This window comes from Augochlora pura, chromosome 11 (assembly GCF_028453695.1).
Source record: "Augochlora pura isolate Apur16 chromosome 11, APUR_v2.2.1, whole genome shotgun sequence".
In the NCBI taxonomy this organism is placed as follows: Eukaryota; Metazoa; Arthropoda; class Insecta; order Hymenoptera; family Halictidae; genus Augochlora; species Augochlora pura.
In genome coordinates, this window is record NC_135782.1 from 7173104 (window position 1) to 7194206 (window position 21103).

General features: G+C 43.1%; 2 protein-coding genes across 2 annotated transcripts in view; both read right to left on the reverse strand.

The window, feature by feature from the left end:
• Ph4alphaefb (prolyl 4-hydroxylase subunit alpha-1) overlaps window positions 1-21103 on the reverse strand; it is a 375522-nt gene that overhangs the window by 318202 nt on the left and 36217 nt on the right. The gene's annotated exons all lie outside the window — the stretch shown is intronic.
• The window catches only part of LOC144476678 (von Hippel-Lindau disease tumor suppressor-like), a 42719-nt gene continuing 36223 nt past the window's right edge, over window positions 14608-21103 (reverse strand). Inside the window, exons 2-3 of the mRNA XM_078193791.1 lie at window positions 16174-16642; window positions 14608-14927 (exon numbers count right to left, since the gene is read on the reverse strand). Of these exons, the coding sequence (XP_078049917.1) occupies window positions 14687-14927; window positions 16174-16508 (576 nt within the window). The 5' untranslated portion in view covers window positions 16509-16642 and the 3' untranslated portion in view covers window positions 14608-14686. The remainder of the gene's footprint in view (window positions 14928-16173; window positions 16643-21103) is intronic.

Sequence of the window (21103 nt, forward strand, 5' to 3'; positions counted from 1 at the left end):
CGTAATCGTCACCGTGTCCTTTGATGAAACAATTCCTCGAAAGGAGCGCGCGACGAAGACGTATCCGCTGCATCCGAAGACGCGTATCTAGTCGCTAGAATGCGTGCGCGAGCGAACAACGGGCGAGCGGAATGCCAAGTCGGCGCCCGACAGCCGTGCAATTAATGCAAAATTGAAATTCCGCGCGTGGAAAGAAGCACCGTCGACGATTTAATTAGCGGCCGTCGGAACGGCAGTCGCGTCGAATCGTTCGATCGGGATCGGCGGCAAATAAATTTGTTGCACACCCTTCTGTCCGCCCCTGCGTCTACCGCGTCTATCGCCCGGCTAACACGATTTTTCTTTATTTTTCTCCCTCTCCCCTCTCCCCCAACTCCCGTATACCGATAATCTGGATATTTTATCGGCGTGAAGGCCGCTCGTCGACGCTTCCGGGTTATAAATACTAAAACGGGGGCGACTCGCGTTTAATCGCGTGATACGCGCGATGCGACGCGACATAAACGACGCCGCGGTCGCAGCTTCCGCCGGAAGCTCGGCTTTCCCCCTCCCGCGATGGCCTGATCGTATTTTTCGAAGCTCGAACCGTCCGAACGACAGCTTCGTTTAATTCGTCGGACATCGGTCGGCTCGCCCGCTCGAATTTTCGCAATTTTCCTGAGAACGCGGCCGCGGGTTAGACCGACCGTGGAACAACGCTGTGTTGTCTTTCAAATTGCCGCTGCGTCGCGGTTAATCCCGCGACCGTATTTTTTTAAATTTCGAAGGATCGTTCGATTCGTACGCGTGGAACGTTTCTACGATTTTTTTGTCTAAAAGCTCTCGGACGATTATCTTGATCAATGGATTTACCTTATTTTATATCGGATGAGCTTTTTTCCCTAATGGCGGGATTGTACTTTGCAAAGTTGACGAATGACCGTATCGTTCGAGCAAAACGCTCGCAGTTTAACGCAATTTTCTAAAAAATATTGATACGATATTATTTATTACATGTATTGACGCTTCTTTTATCGATAGAACTGTGCAATTAATTGCACGATCTTTTGGTCGAAGTACAATGATTGATTTGTTCGATTCACGCATTTAAACATTTTCGTGATTTTTTTTTAAATGCTCAGAGTTATAGGAATTAATGCTGATACAAGTGAATACTAAATGTGATAGATATTTGTCGTTTTGTAAGAATGACAAGACCAAATTAATTTAGACGTTTAGACAATTTCATTGTAATGTATTATAATTTCTTGTAATGTATAATGATAAATGATAATATATTACTATGTATTTTAATGCTCTTAAATGTATTATAATATATTTTAATGTATTTAAATGTATTACAATATATTTTAATGTATTATAATGAATTATAATGTATTGTAATGTATTGTAATGTATTATAATGTATTGTAATGTATTGTAATGTATTATAATGTATTATAATGAATTTTAATGTATTGCGATGTATTATAATGCATTATAATGAATTCCAATGAATTATAATGTATTGTAATGTATTGTAATGTATTATAATGAATTTTAATGTGTTGCGATGTATTATAATGCATTATAATGAATTCCAATGAATTATAATGTATTCTAATGTATCATAATGTATTATAATGAATTATAATATAGTACATGTTTTAATATAATATATAATGTTGCATAATCTACTACAATATATTATAACGTGTTATTATATATCAATTAGGAAATCTACTCATTTATTTCCTATTAAAAAAGTCTTTCTAAAAGGCAATATCATTCCGTACACGTATAATCACACGATTATACTCTTAAAAACTCAACGACTGCCCGCGCGTTCGATGAAAACGCGCGTAAACGTCCACGATTTTCCAAAAAATTTTCAGACGATTATGCCGGTCAATAATTGCTTTCAGTATCAGGCCGATGATACTGTCACCGTCGAAAAAAAAAACCATCGTCGCTCCGCCGCTCAGCCAATTTGTAGGCAACACAGTGGCTTCCAAAGCAATCAAATCGCAATCAATCATGCGGCGGGGATTGATTCATACGCCGCGTTGCGGAGACAACGAGATCCTAGAAACACGCGATTAGCATTTTGACAGGAATATTTATCGCGGTTTATTTATCGTATTACGGCGGTCCGCGGGGGTAAAGCGATTCGAATGAAATGAATCAAAGGCGCGCAGGGGTGGACAGGGGAGACGGGCAGAGGCCCGCGCTCCGCTCGACGAACAATCAATTTTCAATAAACCGACGGGCAAATGTATTTACAAACGATTACACGCATAAATCCTGGCTGAACAGTAAATTGCGGCCCGCCGGACGCGACCGCTTCCAGATGCCTCGCGCCGGATCCCTTGCTCAAGATCGCCGTAAATGCAACCTGTCTGTTACCATGGTGCACCATTATTGCAAGTGCAGATGCACCGAAGTTGCATTTGTGAAGTTCGCTTTCGAACGGCGGGGAAAATAAAGCGGGAATTGCAGTAGCTTTATGCAGAATTGTTTGCACTTCGAACACTATTGAATCGACCAAAATTATCATGAAAAGATTTCGTTAATTAATGGTGATAATAATTTATTTACAATGTTTAAAAATATTTAAGACACACTTTGAAATGTTACAATGATTATTTAAAAATAAAATTAATTTCTGTACCGTTTCTATCTTTGATTATTGACTCAGAAAATTGTGTTTCGTGTAAGATCCTTAAGCTAGCAATAATTTGTTAAAAGGTCAACAAATACATTAATCGTGTTAGAACTCTTGTATATCATTTCCTATGCAGTATCATGCATTTACGATAAAATTGAGTAGGTGAAATATAAAAGACACTGTGGAAACACTGAAAGAATCTTATCGACTCAACTCATTAAAGTTATTAACAGAGATCGCACATTGTTATTTCATTTCCGATTCTAAGAGCCTCTAATAGCAGCAATTTCTTAGAAGAGAAACTTCGTATTACTCCCGTGCACAGTTACTTACGACACTCACTTCTTCCCAATTAAAAGAACGGAATATCACACCTGACAGCTAACAATCGGGCGAAGAGAAACCATCGCAGACCACGATTCCGTTCTGAAATAAAAGTCCAACAGCCACGGAACCCGGCGATCAGAATTAATTGCGAATTTGGAACCGGCAGTGCCCCGGAAGTGAAAACACAAGACATCTCGCTGGTATTACGATCGCGCGCACGTTACACGCAGAGAGAGCTCGGTATATCGTTAAGAAAACAGCGAACGTCTCATTTCAACACTGCCAGCCTGAATCCCGGCGTTCGCGCAGGCCGCGCGGCGTCCCAATAGTTTGCAGAGTCAACAGAACTCGCGCAAGACACTCCATCCCGAATTCCGGTTAATAATCTCATCCTCGCGATATCCGGGGTATCAGGCTTTCCACATCCCGTGGAACGGTATCGCGATTACAGCCCCTCGATTCGCCGCCGAAGCCGCCGCGATCTTTTATTCATGCCGGGGAGGCCGCGGTCACGAGAAAGTGGAAACGAAAGTTCCCATGGACACGCCTCGGCGAACGAAAAAAAGTCGAGCAAGAAGACTTGGGCGGGGGTTGTGGGCGGGTTGAGGAGGTAATTGGTGATTAACATTTATTCGGTGCGCGAATTATGTCGCGGCTCGGACGGGCAGAGTGGGTTCCTTCTTCGGACGAAAGGCGACGAGGTTTTTCTGTCTACTGCAAACATCGACGGACTCTGAAACGCGGGCTCTTTCGCTGTTTGACGATACGACGTTCGGCACTTTCGAGATTTTTAGTAAGAACAGGGTGGGCATGAACTTTATTCCATTCTTGTAAGTTAAAAAGGTATCTCTGTAGTCTGTCGTGATCGATGTTTAGGCATTTAACCCTTTCGGTACGAGTGCCGGATATATCCGGCGCACGTGCGATGACCAGTATAAATAATAAAATTTTATATAAATAAATCTTAATATTTTATATAAGTACCTCTGAATATCTCTTAAGTTACAAGCAACACTTTTCTTTAAAAATGTCGTTTTATTAAGCACAGTTTTTCTTTAACGCTTAGGAAATATTTTCTTATAAAGGAGGACTCGTCATGTGCGGCGGCAATTTTCGGCGCGGGGCCTCGTACAGCGAGAGTGTCATGACGGACAGAGTGCTCGTACCGAAAGGGTTAAGCCTAGACACGTGGTTAATGAGAAAACTTTCTTCTGGTATTGTTGTATATAATTTTCTGTGACAATTGTTAGAAATCGAAATGAAATAGAAGTGTATTTTATTGGTTAGAGATGAGTAGAAGAGTATTTTAGATAGAACAGTATATATATTCTTGTTTGGAATGAGTAGATGATAGTACAATGATATTCCTTAATTCTCGTAGCGTCTTCTCAGTGTTGATCATAAAACTTAAAAAATGATCAAATTACTATGTGCTAAATGATCAATCGATTATAAAATTTAATTATAAATACATCAAATTCGCGGTCCATTATCTTACTAACTTTCTCAACTGCTCGTAGAACACAATTACAAATAAGAAAGATCCATTCGTAAAATTTATTCTCACAACTAAATTCAAATAAAATCTATTACATAAATGAAGCAACATATATCTTGTAATTTAATCTAATCTTCCAATATTTTATAAATTTCATCTGTATTTCTAAACTAATGCAACAAGCTCAAAATATGCTAATATTTATTTAATATCTGTTATCAATCAGCAACTAATGCAATTATTTACAGCTAACTGACATCACTTAACATTTATCTAAAGAATAAAAGAACGTCAATTGTATAAAACAAATGGTTATGTCAACGTTACGTAGAATATAATATTTAGGATATCAATAAAATAAAGAAACGTTAATTGTATAAAATAAATGGCTATGTCAAGGTTATGTTTAATAGAATATAATATTTAGGATATTAATAAAATAAAGAAACGTTAATTGTAAAAAATAAATGGCTATGTCAAGGTTATGTTTAATAGAATAGAATATTTAGGATATTAATAGAATAAAGAAACGTCAATTATATAAAACAAACGGTTAGGGTGTCGATCACCCCACGCGACCGTTTCAGGGTTAGAAGCCGCGAATCGGTTGACCCAACATTAGATGGAGATCTCGACCGCATAATTTACCTCCACACGGATCGCATTATTTATTACGGGTGCACGCGATAGCGTTGGCCCAAGCCGACGACTAATTACTACAGCAGGGTTCACGGTCGTTTTGCAACAATTTGCAACGGAAACGGTGGCGGCGCGGGGAGTGCACGGAGAGGGGGTGGTGGTGGGGCGACGAGGCCAGTCCCCCGATGTCGAAATAACGCGCGTCAAAGACTGCGAGACCATCGGCTTTTCATTCGTACGTAATTATAACGGGGTATTAAAACGGATGGCACGCGCGATAAACAATGGGCCGGGGGTTTCACGAATGCCACGGGGTTTCGCGAGCCACGCTTCCTGCCGCCCGCAGATTCATCTCTCTCTTCCGTTCCGTCCATTTTCGCGTGTTTAGCCCGCTCGCATTCGACCGACTCTCGCGTTTCATTCGTGGCCGAGAACTATTCAACCGACGTTGTACCGGCGGCGCACAGTATTACCAATCGACGGCACTGGCTGGACAACAATCATCCAGTGTAATTTACACCCGTTCCCCACGGTTGATGCTGATTTTCTCCGATAACTCGCGGCGGGTATTACAAGACAGAAATTAGAAGTTTATCGACAGCCATACGATGAACCCTCTTCGCAACAATTCGAGAGGCTTTGCAGGGAACAATGAAAGCGCCTGAAATGATGTTTTCTAAGAAGAAATATTAAATTTTTAACTATTAAGAAGGCTTGACTTATTTTTAGCTTCAATAATAACTCAGAAACTTGATCAAATTTGTTTTATATGATAATAAGGCAATTTCACATCTGTTAGCACTACATTTGTATTTATGAAAGATATTATATTCAACTCTTTGCACTCGAAGCTATTTTATCTATAACTCTAAGACAACTTTTCCGACTCATTTTTTTTCTTTTTGTACGATAAAGTGCATTTTGTGCATATAATTATAGTTTCCATAGTGCATATAATAATTGAGTCTCATGGTTCGTACAACAGTTACGCTTTTAACAATTTCTTAAATCCGAATTTTGATAATATAAAAATTATTTTAGAACATGATATAAGAATTTTCGTTGTACCTCAGTCACCACTCCAGTTCAAAGAGTTAAGTGACTATACCACTGTTTTCTCATTGGTACATTGGTGTATTTTAATATATATTAGTGTATTTTAAAATCGTGTTATTTAAAAATTTGTATTTCTTTTTTATTTCCTTCTTTCCTTCTTCATCTAATTTTCAGAACGCGTCTACACAAGAAATAATCCTCGTCCGCGATTTTCCATCGAAAAATCAAGAGCTCGCTCGCGATTAAAGTGTCAAGGGCGAAGAAACGTCCAATCGCCGTCTAAGTCGAGAATCTCGTAGCAATAAATCGTGGCGCGCGCGGTTAAATGAAGCAATTTAAAGGCGAGCCAATGCAGTGACTGATTATCGACTCGCGTGAAAGCGCGGCGAACTCGGTCAACACCTATGGCCGCAAAGGTGATTTTCGTCCGGATCGGCGATTCGTAACAATTTGTGCCGGAAGAGATGCAGGGGGGGAGAGGGGAGAGAGAGAGAGAAGAGAAAGTGGCGTGCATCGAGTGTCATTATACGATTACAAAAGGCAGTTTTATGTGACCGCGTCCTATTTATCCGCTCGTTTCGCCCATTGTAATCGAGTTCTGCGTTGGCGTTCCGTGCCCGGCGACGAGACACGCGATGTCGCGGCGTTCCGAGAACCTGTGGAGGGAAATGGAGCAATTGCTGCGTAGGTTTCCGCGATTTGCGCTTTTATCAACGAAATCTGTGCAGCACCGCGAATGAGGTACGAAAGAAACAGTGGCACAGTGCAGAGAAATGCATGCGAAGAATTTTTCGCGAGAATCGAACTGTTCTCGTAAATGTTCCCATTTTACCTTAAAGTCATTTTCAGATAAATTAAATTATAATAGCAATAATAAGAATAATAACTAGCCCTTAGTATTTGACCAAGGCTTGATATTTGGCTAATGCTTCCTTTTGTATTAGCCCCGCCCCAATGGCTCTTGACCCCGACCTTGTCTATTAGTCTCCTCCCCCTTTTGCATTAGCCTCTGTCATTTTCGTATCGACCGTCTATTCTAATAATTAACACTTTATCACCCGGTCGTAAAAATTTTCGTTTCTATTTTGATTTTATTTATCTTATTAATCGCGAAAGGTATTTAATATTTAAAAATTTATTTAATAATATCGAAACTTATAATAATAAGCTTATAATATTTAAAAATTTATATAACAATATCGAAGCTTGTAGTACAATTTAACACATATATCTCAATAATAGATAACAAATTAAGGGTTACTATGGCAACCGATTCACAGGTTACCGATCGAGGAGAAAAACCAATTTATAGGCTACCGGTCGCTAAAATATTAATTCGAACAGATAAATATAACGATTTATGAGTGCTAAACATATTAATTCATACAGAATAATTTCCGATGGGTAATAAACCCGACGAAAAATTACTCATTCGGATAATCATCTCGGATAAATATTTCTTGGAGACAATACGGCGCGGGGTCGTTTAAGGGACGGCGGTCGGTCGAAAACTCGCGGTCCACGAACTGCGGTGCTCGAAGTTACTATGAAAGGGGATCCGGTTGAGTGAATCGCCGCGGAAAGGGTGCCATTCGGAGTAATGGGCGGCTCGATCAGCCGAGCCCGATCGGGAGGGGGGGTGGCCGAAATATTAAGCCGGCAAGATTCTCGGCAGCTGGTCCCGCCGTATCTCCGCCACAATGTGACATTTCGCGGCGCGTTTAAGATCCATTAGGATCGGGTTAGATTAACGAGGTACTAACCGGACTCCATTCGCCGTGCATTTAATTGACCATCGTCCGCGTGAATGGCCCGTAGACGAGTCTGAATCATCGTCAGCAATTCTCTGCTGGCCGCCGCTTCCTGCTTTCTATTGTTCGAGTCGCGTTCGACAGAGGAATCTCCACGGCGACGACGACGACGACGACGACGACGGTCCCGATCTCGTTAGGAGCGCCACCGACGAAACGGCCCGCCGAGAAAAAACGAGCCGTCGCGACGCGAGGGGGTCTTGATTTTTCAGCGGCATAGAATCGGTCGGGGGACTCGATTATCCGGGACTCTCCATGGAAATCTGACGTTGCCGCCGCAATCTCGTCGGTCGGTCTCTCGCCCCGGGTAAACCTTGAATCGATAACAAAGCTTCCTGTTAACATCCGATATCGACACCATTAAAATTTCTACGGAGGATATCGATTCCCCCACCACCCTGAATAACCCGCCGAGTCTTCGCCGAATTTAATTGTTATTATACCTCCGAATTATACCGGCCGTCTCTATCCGTTCTCCGTTGATTTTCGTTGAAATATTCTCCTCGGCTGATTCGAATCGTTAAACTGAGATCTCCCGCTCGTATTATCCCGCCGGAAATGGATTCTAATCTTCAAATTGAAAACCGGAGAACGCCCCCGAGCGCCCCCATCGTTTAAAATACGAGATTATGAATGAGATTTAATTGGTCCGAACGGAGCGAGAGACGAAGCCGAGCCTAACCCCCCGACCGATTAGCGATATTTAATGTCGCGATAAAAAGAAATGCCATGCTCCGTTTCGCGCTCATTTTCGAACGCGTAAAATCGCTTTTCGTCTCGCATAGTTCTTAACGATTAAACACGTCACGGCGTCGTCAGCAATAGCGACGAATTGTGACGTTACATGTGTGGATTACATGACTGTATTAAATGGAGGACCTGAATTTAGTGGCGAAAAAAAGTTATATATTTAGCCTCGTACTATTTACACCTTTCCTTTGGAGGTCCGAGGTCCTCGAATTCTATTCCAACTCTGACGTTCTAAAAAAAAAAGTTCCAACTTTCGAGGTAAACTGCTACCCCTCTCGCGCATTTCTAATACTCGCTGATTCGTTTTCCATGATTTTGGCAATAACCAATTTTGGGAAGTTGCTGGTATATGGAAGGTGGGGGCGACAGCGATATTTTAACAAAGACGAGAAATTCCTCCAGGTGTGATTATAACTGGCCACCGTTTTAAACTAACATGGGACTTACCCTTCGGAACTTTCCTTTTTTTATGCTACGTCTTGACTATCGAGGCCGGGAGAAGCGAAATCCTAAAGTTAAGCAATAAAGTATGCGTTCTCTCGGCAGAAGAAAGTAATTTAAATCTAAATTGCATGCTAGATGGTAGCCAAAAGTCCTAAAAACTCAAAAATAGGCTCGTCCGTGTCATAAATAATATTAATGCCGGGCACTAGCACCGCGCGAAGCATATTTTCGAAGAAATCGGATCGTTTAAACTGCGAGCAACAATATTCGCCCGTAAATGTCTCAAGCCTTTTGGTCTGGCTGTTTAGCCGGGCTTCGGACGGCTTACATTGCGTAATCACGGATGATGTTCAAACATTTATCGGTATAATATTGATGGAGCCTCCAATTCGCGGTATTTGCACGCGAAAACGACCCTCGTGATTCGTGTATATGCCGTGACCGATCGCGGCCGAACAGAGGAAGAGAGGGAGAGAGAGAGAGAGGGAGAGAGAGAGAGAAGAGAAAACGCGGAAAATCTCCGGATCGAGGTCGACGGATCGATGTCGATCTCTGTCGTGGCTCGTCCTCGACAAAGGAGAAATCGCCGGGCTCAAATGTGCGGCCATTGCGAAATTCCATAGAATTCCCCTGGTCTGTTTAACGCTTTCACCGGCAACTATGTTGCGCTACGATGCTAATTACGCGATCTCTCGCCTGTAACCAGAAAAATCTACTCCTCCGGCAATCCTTGCAATTCTAACAGCGGGAAACATCATTCTACGCTTGTAGAACCAAGGTTTTGCAACGTTTGCCGAATTGACTTTTAAAGAAATTGATCTAATTCTTCTGAAATATTTTTTTGGACAGTTTTAAATCTTTGGATGAAGTATCGACTGTTGAACGATGCTCTAAATTCGAAGGGAAAGTGTCTAAATAATTTGTTGTCTCGACGAGAGGCAAAATGTAATTGTTACAGATAAAAGAAGAAACATTCAATATAGAGACGATTTAGTCGTTTAAAGAATTCGACTAAATCAAGACGATAAACGACAATATTACATTACAAATAAATCCTTAAAAATTGACACTACGAATAGAATCAATTCGACTACAATACAATTGCATGTTATCGCACGTTATTAATAGGTCCTCTGAATCGTATCGTGCAGTACCTTTTCAGATTTGTCTACCTGTCAGCAGAATAAAAAAATATAAAAACCACACCAATCCGTTTGAAAAAATCACGTTTAAAAATCGAGATACCATTCGCTCCCGCGCCCATAAAAAATAAAAACTGTTAACAATTCCCGACGAGCCCCTTCCTACTAAACAACTTTCGTTAGCACCGTTCTTTCCGCGACTTCGACTCCCGCCGAGATATTCAACTGTTCACCCTTAAACGAACCGCCCCGTGGAATTATGGCGGCGTATAAAGGGCATTTTTTTCTCTCTCTCTCGGGGGGGTGTGTGCCACGGAGAATAATTGCGCGGGCAGTCGGCCGTTTATATTGGTATTCCGGGTCCGTAAATAATTGTGAGTCGCGCGAGATCGCGGTTGCTCGTTATCTCTGCGTATTGGCGCGCGTCTAATGAATTACGGGCGCGGACGTTGTCGACCGCCGGTGTGCGTCGCGCCCGGCATTTCAACGGCCGGCCACCACCGCCGGCACACGGCAACACGGCCGTTCGATCCGCGCCGCGATTCCGACTCTCGGCCGGATCCGCTCGAGGGAAATAATTCCGGATCGCGCTTTTATCGCGCTCGCCGGCCGGACGAATATTGGGAAGTCGGAAGTGTAATTGCGGGCGGCCGGGACACGGAAGAATGCGGTGACCGGGGCGAACGATTGTAACGCGATTCTCTTGTGTTACACGCCGACGCGACTGGGGGGGATCCCGTGTCTTTCCGCGTCACCGTAACCATTCGTTCGCCCGCGTTTTGATAGGGGAACACGATCGACGTCGCGGAATTCGTACGGAAATTTTGACCCGTTTTTGCGGATCGACCGAGGGATTAACCCCTTGCGCTGTCGCTCTTTTCACGCTGTGACGATCAGCACTCGTTCGTACTTCATAATTTTTCTCGTAGGATCAGATCATTTTTGTTTCTCGTATTGCCTTTACTTACTTCCGTTTCTATAATTTAACCCCTTGCGCTATAACAACGAGTCAGACTCGTGATACAAATTTCATGCGAGATCTGCTAGATACGCGAATATTATTAATTTATTTTCAATCATAATCAAATTTATTCTTCTGTTAGCAATGTCTGAAAACGAACGCATATGAAGATAATAAAAGAATTGTCTTATTAAGGAAAATATTAACGACAAATAAGTGTTAATCAATGCACAGTGGATGGAATCATAGTGCAAAGGGTTAATAATAGAATTCAATTTTATTTTGATTTAGAAGAAATGAATAATATTCATATTTAGTGGAGCTTGCATAAAATCTTCACCACTAGTCTGACTTGTTATTGCAGTGCAAGGGGTTCAGAAATCGTTGCGATCTTATATTATATTTAACAGTATCATTCCAACTTATTTTATTTTATGTTAAAACGGTCCGAGGGATGTCGAAATGATGCTAGCATTGTATTTATAAGGCTAGTATAATAATTATGGAATCCTTAATAATTTAAGGATGTTGTTTCTTTCATTCCGACTTGTTATCATTATTAACTCTTTCCACTCGAAGCCATTTTAACTGGAATTCTAGAATAACTTTTCTGACATATAGCATTTCCATATTATATTACAAAATGTATTTTATGCATATGAAATTGATTCTTGTAACTCATGCGACAACAGTTATACTTTTAATAATTCTTGAAATCTAATTTTTCGTAATATAAAAATTATTTTGGAACGTGCTGTAACAATTTTAGCAGTGCCTCAGAGTCACCACTCGAATGGGAAGGGTTAAAAGACGAACATACCTTTTTGTCTTACTTGTATTCTTTACAATTAACTTGAACAATTTTTATTTCGCGTAAAGATCAAAATATCACAATCGAAATAAATACTGTTATTTTTCGATTTTCCTCTCGATGTGACGACAGACGATAATAAAACGATAAATCTTAAGTAACACGTTCACGAAGCTCATCAATCTTAACTATAAAACTACCAGTACAATATTACAGCCTAATATAAAAATATTAATTTTACATTTCGGTACTGGTCCCTGTTTTTCATGCCCAAAGGAAGCAGTAAACGTGAACCGAAAAATAACTGTTACAGAACCAACGTACCTTGTAACAGTTACGAGATCTTTCGTTCGTAACTTTTTCAGTTAGGACCGACCATGGAACTGTTTGAAACGGTTCCCGAACTTCCACGTTCCCCGACCATAACACTCAGCCTTGCATTATTGTAATCCCATTGTGTTTCAATGGCAAAGTTCTAACGAGAAAACACCGCGGCTTCTCGGATCAGCTGGCACACAAGATATCTCGACGACGATCGATCTTCCTCGAAATCGACGCCTCTTGCTCGAAATAGGGGAGCGGTGGTTTCTTCGTTTGATCAATGGCGATAAAGTTTCCGGCGAGAAAAGACATTGGCGAGTCCAGGGGGCAGCGTTTTCGAGGGGATATGACCAGGGTGGATCTCCGTTGGAGAGTTTCCAATATTTCGCGTACACACGTTAGGATCGAAATCACGCCGATTCCCAATGACTTTTCCAAGTGAGCGGGATATTAACACTTTACCGACCGGTCGTGAAAATTTAGCTCAATGTTAAAATCTCGTCTCTATTTTGATTTTATTTTATTAATTGCGAAAGATATTTAATATCTAAAAGAATTGTGTAATAATATTGAAGCATACTATGGTACAGTCTACTACATTGATACCTATTATTGACATAAATGTGGTAGACTGTACCATAGTATGCTTCAATATTATTAATTAATAATTTGATACCTATTATTGATATAAAATTATTAATTATCATGACAACCGATGCGCAGACTATCAATCGGGAGTAAAAGTCGATTTATAGGTCGGTAAAGTGTTAAATAAATGATTTGATTTTAAGGAAACGAAGAGTAGACTCTTCACTGAAAATAACACTTAAGAAATAACGTTTGCTATAACTTTTCTGATTTGTATGAAATGTCGAGTGCTCGTTGTGTTTCGAGTAATACGGCGGAAAATCAGGAATGCTTAAACTTGCAAAATTCTCTACCCTTTTTAAATCTTTTGGGCAAGAAGTCGCGAACACGGATTGGTTGCTGGTGAGGTGGAAGGGGAAATCAAAAGGCCCGGACCTCATGGTGACGTAGATCCCAACAACCCCATGTTTTGCAAATTTGAACGTAGCAGGCAATAAACCCAGGAAAAGTGCCTCGACTTAAAGACAAAACCTGTGAATGCGATAATGGTTTAACATTTGGTATGCAGCTGTCGGTCGTAAAAAAATTAAAAAGATAATGTTTTAATAAAGTAATGGCTTCTCGGAGAACTGCATGCTTCGGATGGTTTTCCTATAAAATGTAAAACCGATGCTCGGCTGATTCCGCGATACTTTTTAAGGGGAACATCCAAGCAGACCCGAGCATACGGGCTCGTGGTTTATGCCGGCGCATTCGGCGACGGAGAGGTTATATTTAACTCGGTTAATGGTTAATCAACGCACGTATGCGCCTGACTAGGCGGAAGGCGTGCCGAACGAAAGTTTTCCCCCGGATAGCTCGGACTCGCATGGTTCATTACTGGGAGACCCGAGGACCCGCGGGGGGGGGGGGGGGGGGGGGGGGGTACGAAGGGGCACAGGAATCGCTTTAATAACTTGGAAACTCTACTTACGAATTGCGGAAACGAGGCCGGATTACCGACGAGCCGCAGCGATTTTCCGTCGAAATTTCTTCAGTGAAATCCCTGCGATCCTCCCAGGGATCCACCGGCGCCGACCAACCCCCCCGGTACCACCGTAGAAAAAACTCCCGGGAACTTGGAACTTCACCGATCGAGACAATAAGGATATATTATTTTCGCCGCTGTTCGGATCCTTTATTAACACTTTCACTGTCGCGGCACATATACGCGAGTCTCGGATTTATTTTTCAATATTTAAAGATGCAACTTCTCGTTTAATACAGGGTACTTGGTACCCTATATTACTTCACTGTTTCAAATAACTTTTATATTTTCCGTTTATCTCATTTATTAGTATTTATCAACGTCGTATTCACTGCCGTGATTTTTAGCGACGATGTTTACTCGTTCACACTTTATTTTACGGTAAAGGTTAAGTCGATAGATTATGTGAAGGTGATTACTTTCCGTTTTTCTATAATATAACTGAATATATTACACGCGTTCGAATAATAAAGTAAAAGCTGCGCAAGACTTCGTGAAAAATTCGAAGGCTGTCTGGGAGTATAAAAATCATTGAACGATACGTGCGAATGGAGACAGAAAATAAATTCGAAATATCTGGTAATGCCTTAGTCATTATATTTATAACCATAAATGTATATGGAAATCTTTAATAATACAGAAAATAAGTATCACTTATAACGTTTTAAGACGGGTCTCTTCTGTATATGGTCTCTTTCACCACCCTGATCGCCACCTCGTACTGGAGCACCTTGGGAATGTCGAGCTTGTAGGCTTGGTGTGTGTGTTTTAGAAGCGGCGCGATCACCCTGAGGGCCACATCTTGTAGCCTATAGATCGGTATTGTGATCGTAACAACTGTCCTGTTGCCCCGATCCGGCCGGTTCGCCGTCGGGAAGTACACTTCCTTGTGATTCACCACGAACCTGAAAATCCCAATCGATCCTACCATCGTCCACGCCGAAGATCGAATCCCCGTCCTCGAAACTCGCTTTTGCCAACGTCGCTCGATGGGCCAGATCGATGACCTACTATCTCGACGATACATCGAACCCCTCTTATCCATTTTTAACACATTCCGTGCCACGCGTACCACTGGTGGTACACGCTTAATTAACTATTCAATGCGTTAAAAAAATATTTTATGACAAGTTAGAATCGAAGAAATAATTTCCACAAAAAGAATAGATTCATGATAAGTCTGCTTCACAGTTATGTCGACAATAATTGATAAATAAACATATTGATTTTTAAAGCTTCAATTGACTAGTATCAAGAGTCGACTAAATACAGCTAGGCTCGGAACGTGTTAACCCCTTGCACTATATCAATGAGTCAGACTCGTGATAAAGATTCCACGCAAGATCTACTAAATTAATAAATTATTAATATCTTCTAAATCGAAATCAAAATGAATTTTTCTGTCTAGAAATGGAAGTAAATAAAGATATAATAATATATAGATAAGATAATACGAAAGACAAAAATTATCTGGTCCTATTAGGAACAGTATTAAGGACAAATAAGAGCTAATCCTCTTAGAAATTAGTGCGATCGAAAAAATTCTAATCATAATAATTGTAAAGAAAATGGTATGGCAAGGGGTTAATAACAAAGTCTAAAGATAAGGTCGCCAAAATTTTCGTGCGAACAGCTAATTCATCGACCTGGCCGGCTCTGGACCGCGTCGAGCGGAGAAAGCGAAGGAACTACAGCACGTTGGTTCGCGCTGGAATCGAAGAAGTCGGCGCGCTCAAAGATTCGATCGCGTAACAAGGAAATAGAAGAAGAGAGGCCAAACGGAACAGCGGAATCACAGCGGGAAGAACATTTACCGGCGACCCAAGGCCTCTGCCGGACCTCTGCCAATCAGAGAATCAATCGAGTCGGAGCGTCACGCGGCCGACACCCTCGCCAGCCAACCACCAGCCAATGACGATTAGCAGCGAATTCGTGGATAAGCGTGAGGTTTCCAGCTCTTTCTCCGCCCGGCTCCTTCACGAAATCGAGCCGCGGACAAATCGGCCGGTGGAACGAGAACGACGACAGGGATTCTTCCGACCACTCGTTGATCGCGCTCGATCGTTCTCGATCGAACGAGAATAGTAGGACACCGGTTTCGATAGCTCGTCGCGGAAAAATAAGAGGGATCCGGCGTCCCTTTTGTCCTACCTGTCCCCCGAATACTTGTCGGCGAAGATCCACGGATGGGTGACGAACGTGTTGACGTCCAAATGGTCGTATCTCCACAGGGTGCCGTACCTGATCGCCCAGCCACGGTAATCGATCCAATACAGTACCACCGGGCGCGGCGTCGTATTATAAAATGTGACGAACGACTTGACGTCGTTGTTCAGGGAACGTAGGCGCGGCGGCGGTCGTCTCCCGGCTTGCTGTTGTTCGAACTCGTCCTCGATCGGTTCCTGATTTCGTATCCTAGGCTGACGACGACGTCTAAGTGGTCGCTGCACCACTTCGCGCGCAGGCCTGTCCTCGTTGTTCATCATATGGGGTAGGTTTACTCTGCCGTACCGAGTGACACCTGCTCAAACTCGCCCGCCACGCCACGCCTCGCCTCGCCTCGCCACGCCACGCCACACCGCCCGTTTTCGCCACCAATCGTGCCAAGGTTACGCGGCAACTGAAAGGAAAAAAAGCAACAGGACTCTGATTAATCGGAGCTGGCCACCGGGGATTAGGCTACCCGGGGTAAGGTAGCTCTTCGAGATTTTCCGGCTCTTTTACCCGGACTCGATTGGTCGCAACGGGCACGGGGCTCTCTCGGACACCGACCAGATATCCAAGGATCTCCGGAACGAGACAATTCGTTAGCGGAAAGGCGACTTAATGGGGCATTCCCATTCGGAGGGGACGACGAATCGATTGTTCTCTTATTTATCGCATTGTCACGGCTAACGTGCGAGATCGGCGCAATGTTCATTCGTAAACGATTCGTTTAGTTTAAAGTTACATTAACATTATAGTCGATGTAAGTTATTTCCTGTATCAAGTTAATAATTACAGCGTCGAACCAACTTATGTTTAAAAAGTTATTGTTAAAAATGTAATCGTTGTATGTGTCGCAAGGTTTAATTTCATGTGCATAACATGAGCGTAAATGGCTTCGAGTGCAAAGGGTTAAGGAATGGAACGTTCAGCGTTACTGAAAATCTGAACATTATTTTACCCATCTTCGTATCGAAATAAATTTATAATCGCTGCAAAGGGGTTAGGCATTCCGTGGTAGCTCGCTGGAAGTCTCGGGGGAGCATATGTAATTCTCATGAATTCGAAGACGCGCGGATTTTACGGCGGGAATTCGATCGAAGATAACCCAGCCGCGAGCCGTGCGCGGTTCAAGGACCTCCGACCGGTTGATAATTCATTTAAACAATATCTGGCGTTAAGCTCGACGCGGGCCGAGTTATCTAGGCGAAGGGATCAATCACGGGATAGTAATCAAATAGCTGTACGTTCCCTGACGGTCTCGTTCGTCACTGGGAGACGTCGCGAGAAATGGATACGGATCTGCATTACCCGGCTATAAATATACGGCGAGCCCTCTCAGCCATGCGGCGACGATCCCTCTTGACGTTTGTCATTTATATTATAATAATTCCGGCCGGTCCTGTGCGGCATGCCTAAGTGACGTTCCTCGAATTCCCCGCTCTCTTATTAGACCGCGAAGTCCTTACACGAAGCAAACTAACAGCGACGAAAATAGCTTTCTTCTTCAGTTGCAACGTGAAAAAACAATATTTTTAACGCGGTTCTCTCTCGTATTGGACCGCGAAGACGTTGCAGAAAAATAGTTAAACGGGTTATGCAACGCGTGACGTAAAGATTAATGACGGTGGTGAAAGTGCTGACACCGTAACGACCGATGACACCGCCCTGGCGTCAGTCGGTTAAAAACTTACTTCTGCGTCGTCTGACACGTTCGCTTCCACGCCATCGGTCTCAAAAATTGCATAAGTCTAAAGTACTTTATTTAACAAGTTTGCATAAATTTTGCATAAATTTAGACATTATTGTTTGATGAAATTAAAATTGAGTAATTAAATCGTGTAACATAGAATTACTTCTCCGACATTCTTACACATCGTTGATTTGGAAGATACAATAGCATAAATATTCATAATGGAACCTAAGCAAATAATTTAATTAGCCATATAACAGTGACATGGTAGCTAAACAGTTAAAATCGAATCTCGCTGCACCTATCGTATATTTAATCGTAAAACACCATCTTTTGCACTCCGTCGGCGGAACGGTTTTCTATTAGCTTTTGCAGCGCAGAAATTATTTGCTCATTGTTCCCACGTCTTGGAGAAACATGCGGGATAAAAACCGTCCAGTTACTCGTTCGGTTTCGTCCGTAAGAGAACGACTGTGCGCCGGCTCGGAATCGGCGATCGGCTACTTTTGAGGACAGCGAACGTCGGAGCAGCAAAGTTTCGTTTGCGGATATCCTGACCTCGTCTCCGCGGCATTGTGTAAAATCGTTCGCGGAGCCAGAGAACGTTCCTCCGGCACTCTCGCCGGCTTATAAAACTGCGAAACAATGGCGGCGGACGCCGAAACTCCATTACGGCTTTTCCCCGGAAAATGGGCATCGAGCACCGCCGGCCGATCGCCAGATTTTTGTTTGATAATACGCGAGAGCACGCCGCCGATCGATTTTCCGTCCGCGCACATCGCTCCTGCACCGTTTAGCGGGAAAAAATTCAATTGAAAGCCTCGCGCACCGTCCTACGGCCTCTTGCCCTCTCAATGCTTCCGTCTTTTGTGTCGGCCATCGATCGATTAATTTGCAGCTGCTTCGAGAACATTTGCCATTCGCGCGCGCGCTAAACGTTGCAGACGCTGTTCCCTCGTGCTATTTCGAGGAGAATACAATCGACTCGGCTATTCTTTTCCTCTGCAAAGTGTCGACGCATCGTTGGAAAGCGATTCGTTTACTCTTACCCATCTACCTCGAAAGGTGATTCATAATCGTACAGTTTAATATTTTATTAGAAATTTTTCATTCGATCGGCAATGCTGTGAAAAAAATGCTTAAATAACTGAAGACAGAAAGGTGCACAAGTTGGAACATATTAATGAAATGTTGGCGCTGTTGTGATTATTTTTTTAAAGTTTATTACGAGTGAACAAATTGTTTCGTGATACTTAAGAAAACATATTTTCTTCCACTTTCTTGTATAAAAAAATTCTGTACAACTCGGGTTTTTATTTCCTTTAAAATCCACATTTTCTCGCAGCGAGTTTCATAGCAAACCAATTGTAAACGATTGTTTAGGTATGCTTCCCTTCCGAAGTGAACCATAAGGACGTTGCAGAAGCGATATAAAACGACCTACCAAAAATATGCCGCGAAAAAACTCGACGACCGTGAGCCAGTTAGCGCCGTCAAGACCGATGACGCGCCCCTGGCGTCAACCGGTCGAACTCGTATATCTCGCGCGTCCGGAGATGAACTTTTTCCACGGACGCGACAAAGGCGAGTGAATAGACGAATCTGGGATGCGTGTGCATGCCGAGACAGCGCCTCACGGCAGCCGGCGAATCAATAATGAACGCAGAAAGGATAACAATTGAAAGTTCAGCCTCGCTTATTGGAAAATCCCGGAGCCCGACAAAGGAACGGGTGCGGGCGCCGTGAAAACGCCGGAATTACATGGGATTTTCTGTCCGACCGGGTTCGTTGGAAGTTTCTCGGTCGCCTATCGATGGCAGCGAACGGCAGAGGGTCGACGGGGATCGGCCGTGGGGCTGAAGGGGGGGCTCCGGGCCGAATTAGCGATGACAAGGGAAGCAAGATTTACGGGGGAGCGGCCGGCCGACTCGCAATAAGAAGTTATTCCGTATATCTTTCGCGATTTATTCGCGACGCGAGCCTTCCCCGCACGGGATTCGAACTTTTCCGGCACGGCGGCCGAAGTTTCCGCGGTCGCACTCCAACCGGAAGATTAGTAGCGCCGCCGTCGCGGATTATGACGGTGGTAAACGCTCTCCAGGAGCGGCTCGTTCTTTCGTTTCTCGAGCTGCGCCGGTGAATTTCAATTGGCCCCGGGGTCTCGGTGACAGTGGCGCAATCATGCTCGGAATATTCGTCGATCCCGCGGCCGCGTCGCCTGATCTCCCGAAAGGCGATATTTTATTTTACACACGATGTCCTCGAAGTAGGTGAATAGCCTTCGAAAATGTATTCTGCACCCTCTAAGGACGAGAACAGTGGCCCGGAAAACCCTTCGCTTACGAGAGAAATACTTTTTGTTCGCGAGATCAGGTTTTAAGGAATTGCAACCAGGGCTGAGTAATATTTGTAAAGAAAATATTTAAAATACCATTTTAAAAAATTAATTCCTCAAAATTTAAATAAAATAGCACCTCGAGGAGAATACAGAATTTCAGTACATGAAATAATCTAGTTTAATAATTCACGGCTAAAGCAGGAAATAAATGTTTTATTTGGACAACTTAAATCGTGAAATGAAACAGTATAGTTTGATAATCCAAATCCTGAAAGTATTTTATTTTGAGGCTGTCTTTTCAAGTACCTTTGAAATTCTCCGCTGTATAAGAACCATACTTGATCAGCAATGGTTTTTGGGACAATATTGCCGATATAAAAATGTCAATAATAATTTATTTACATTAATCACATCTGGACACAATGCCACATGTCCCCTACCTGGTACAGCCCGACTAAAAAAGTTGTCGGAGCATGCAGGCTCGTCTAGATGGAGCGTAATGATCCATCCAGGACGGCGAAAGGTGATCAAAAGCCCGGTGCGTGGGAGCAAGGGCGGAACAGCGGGAAGAAGGGTTGGGCAAACACGGCCGGGCCTTAATTTGCCGGCGGGCGGGCACGCAAAACGTCCGAGGCAAGACGATGCAACTCGCCGGTAAGCAATCTGCAAGGGTCGTCGAGTGTTTGCTTAGGCTGAGGAGCCGTGGGAGTCGCCGGAGCGGCGGGTAGGACGAGAAATTGCGGGCTGCGAGCGAGCCGCCGGGGTAACAGATGCACAGGTGCTTTATTACGTTTCCGGGAGTGCTTTTCTCTCGCCTCCGCGCGACAAAGGGCGAACGCGGCAAA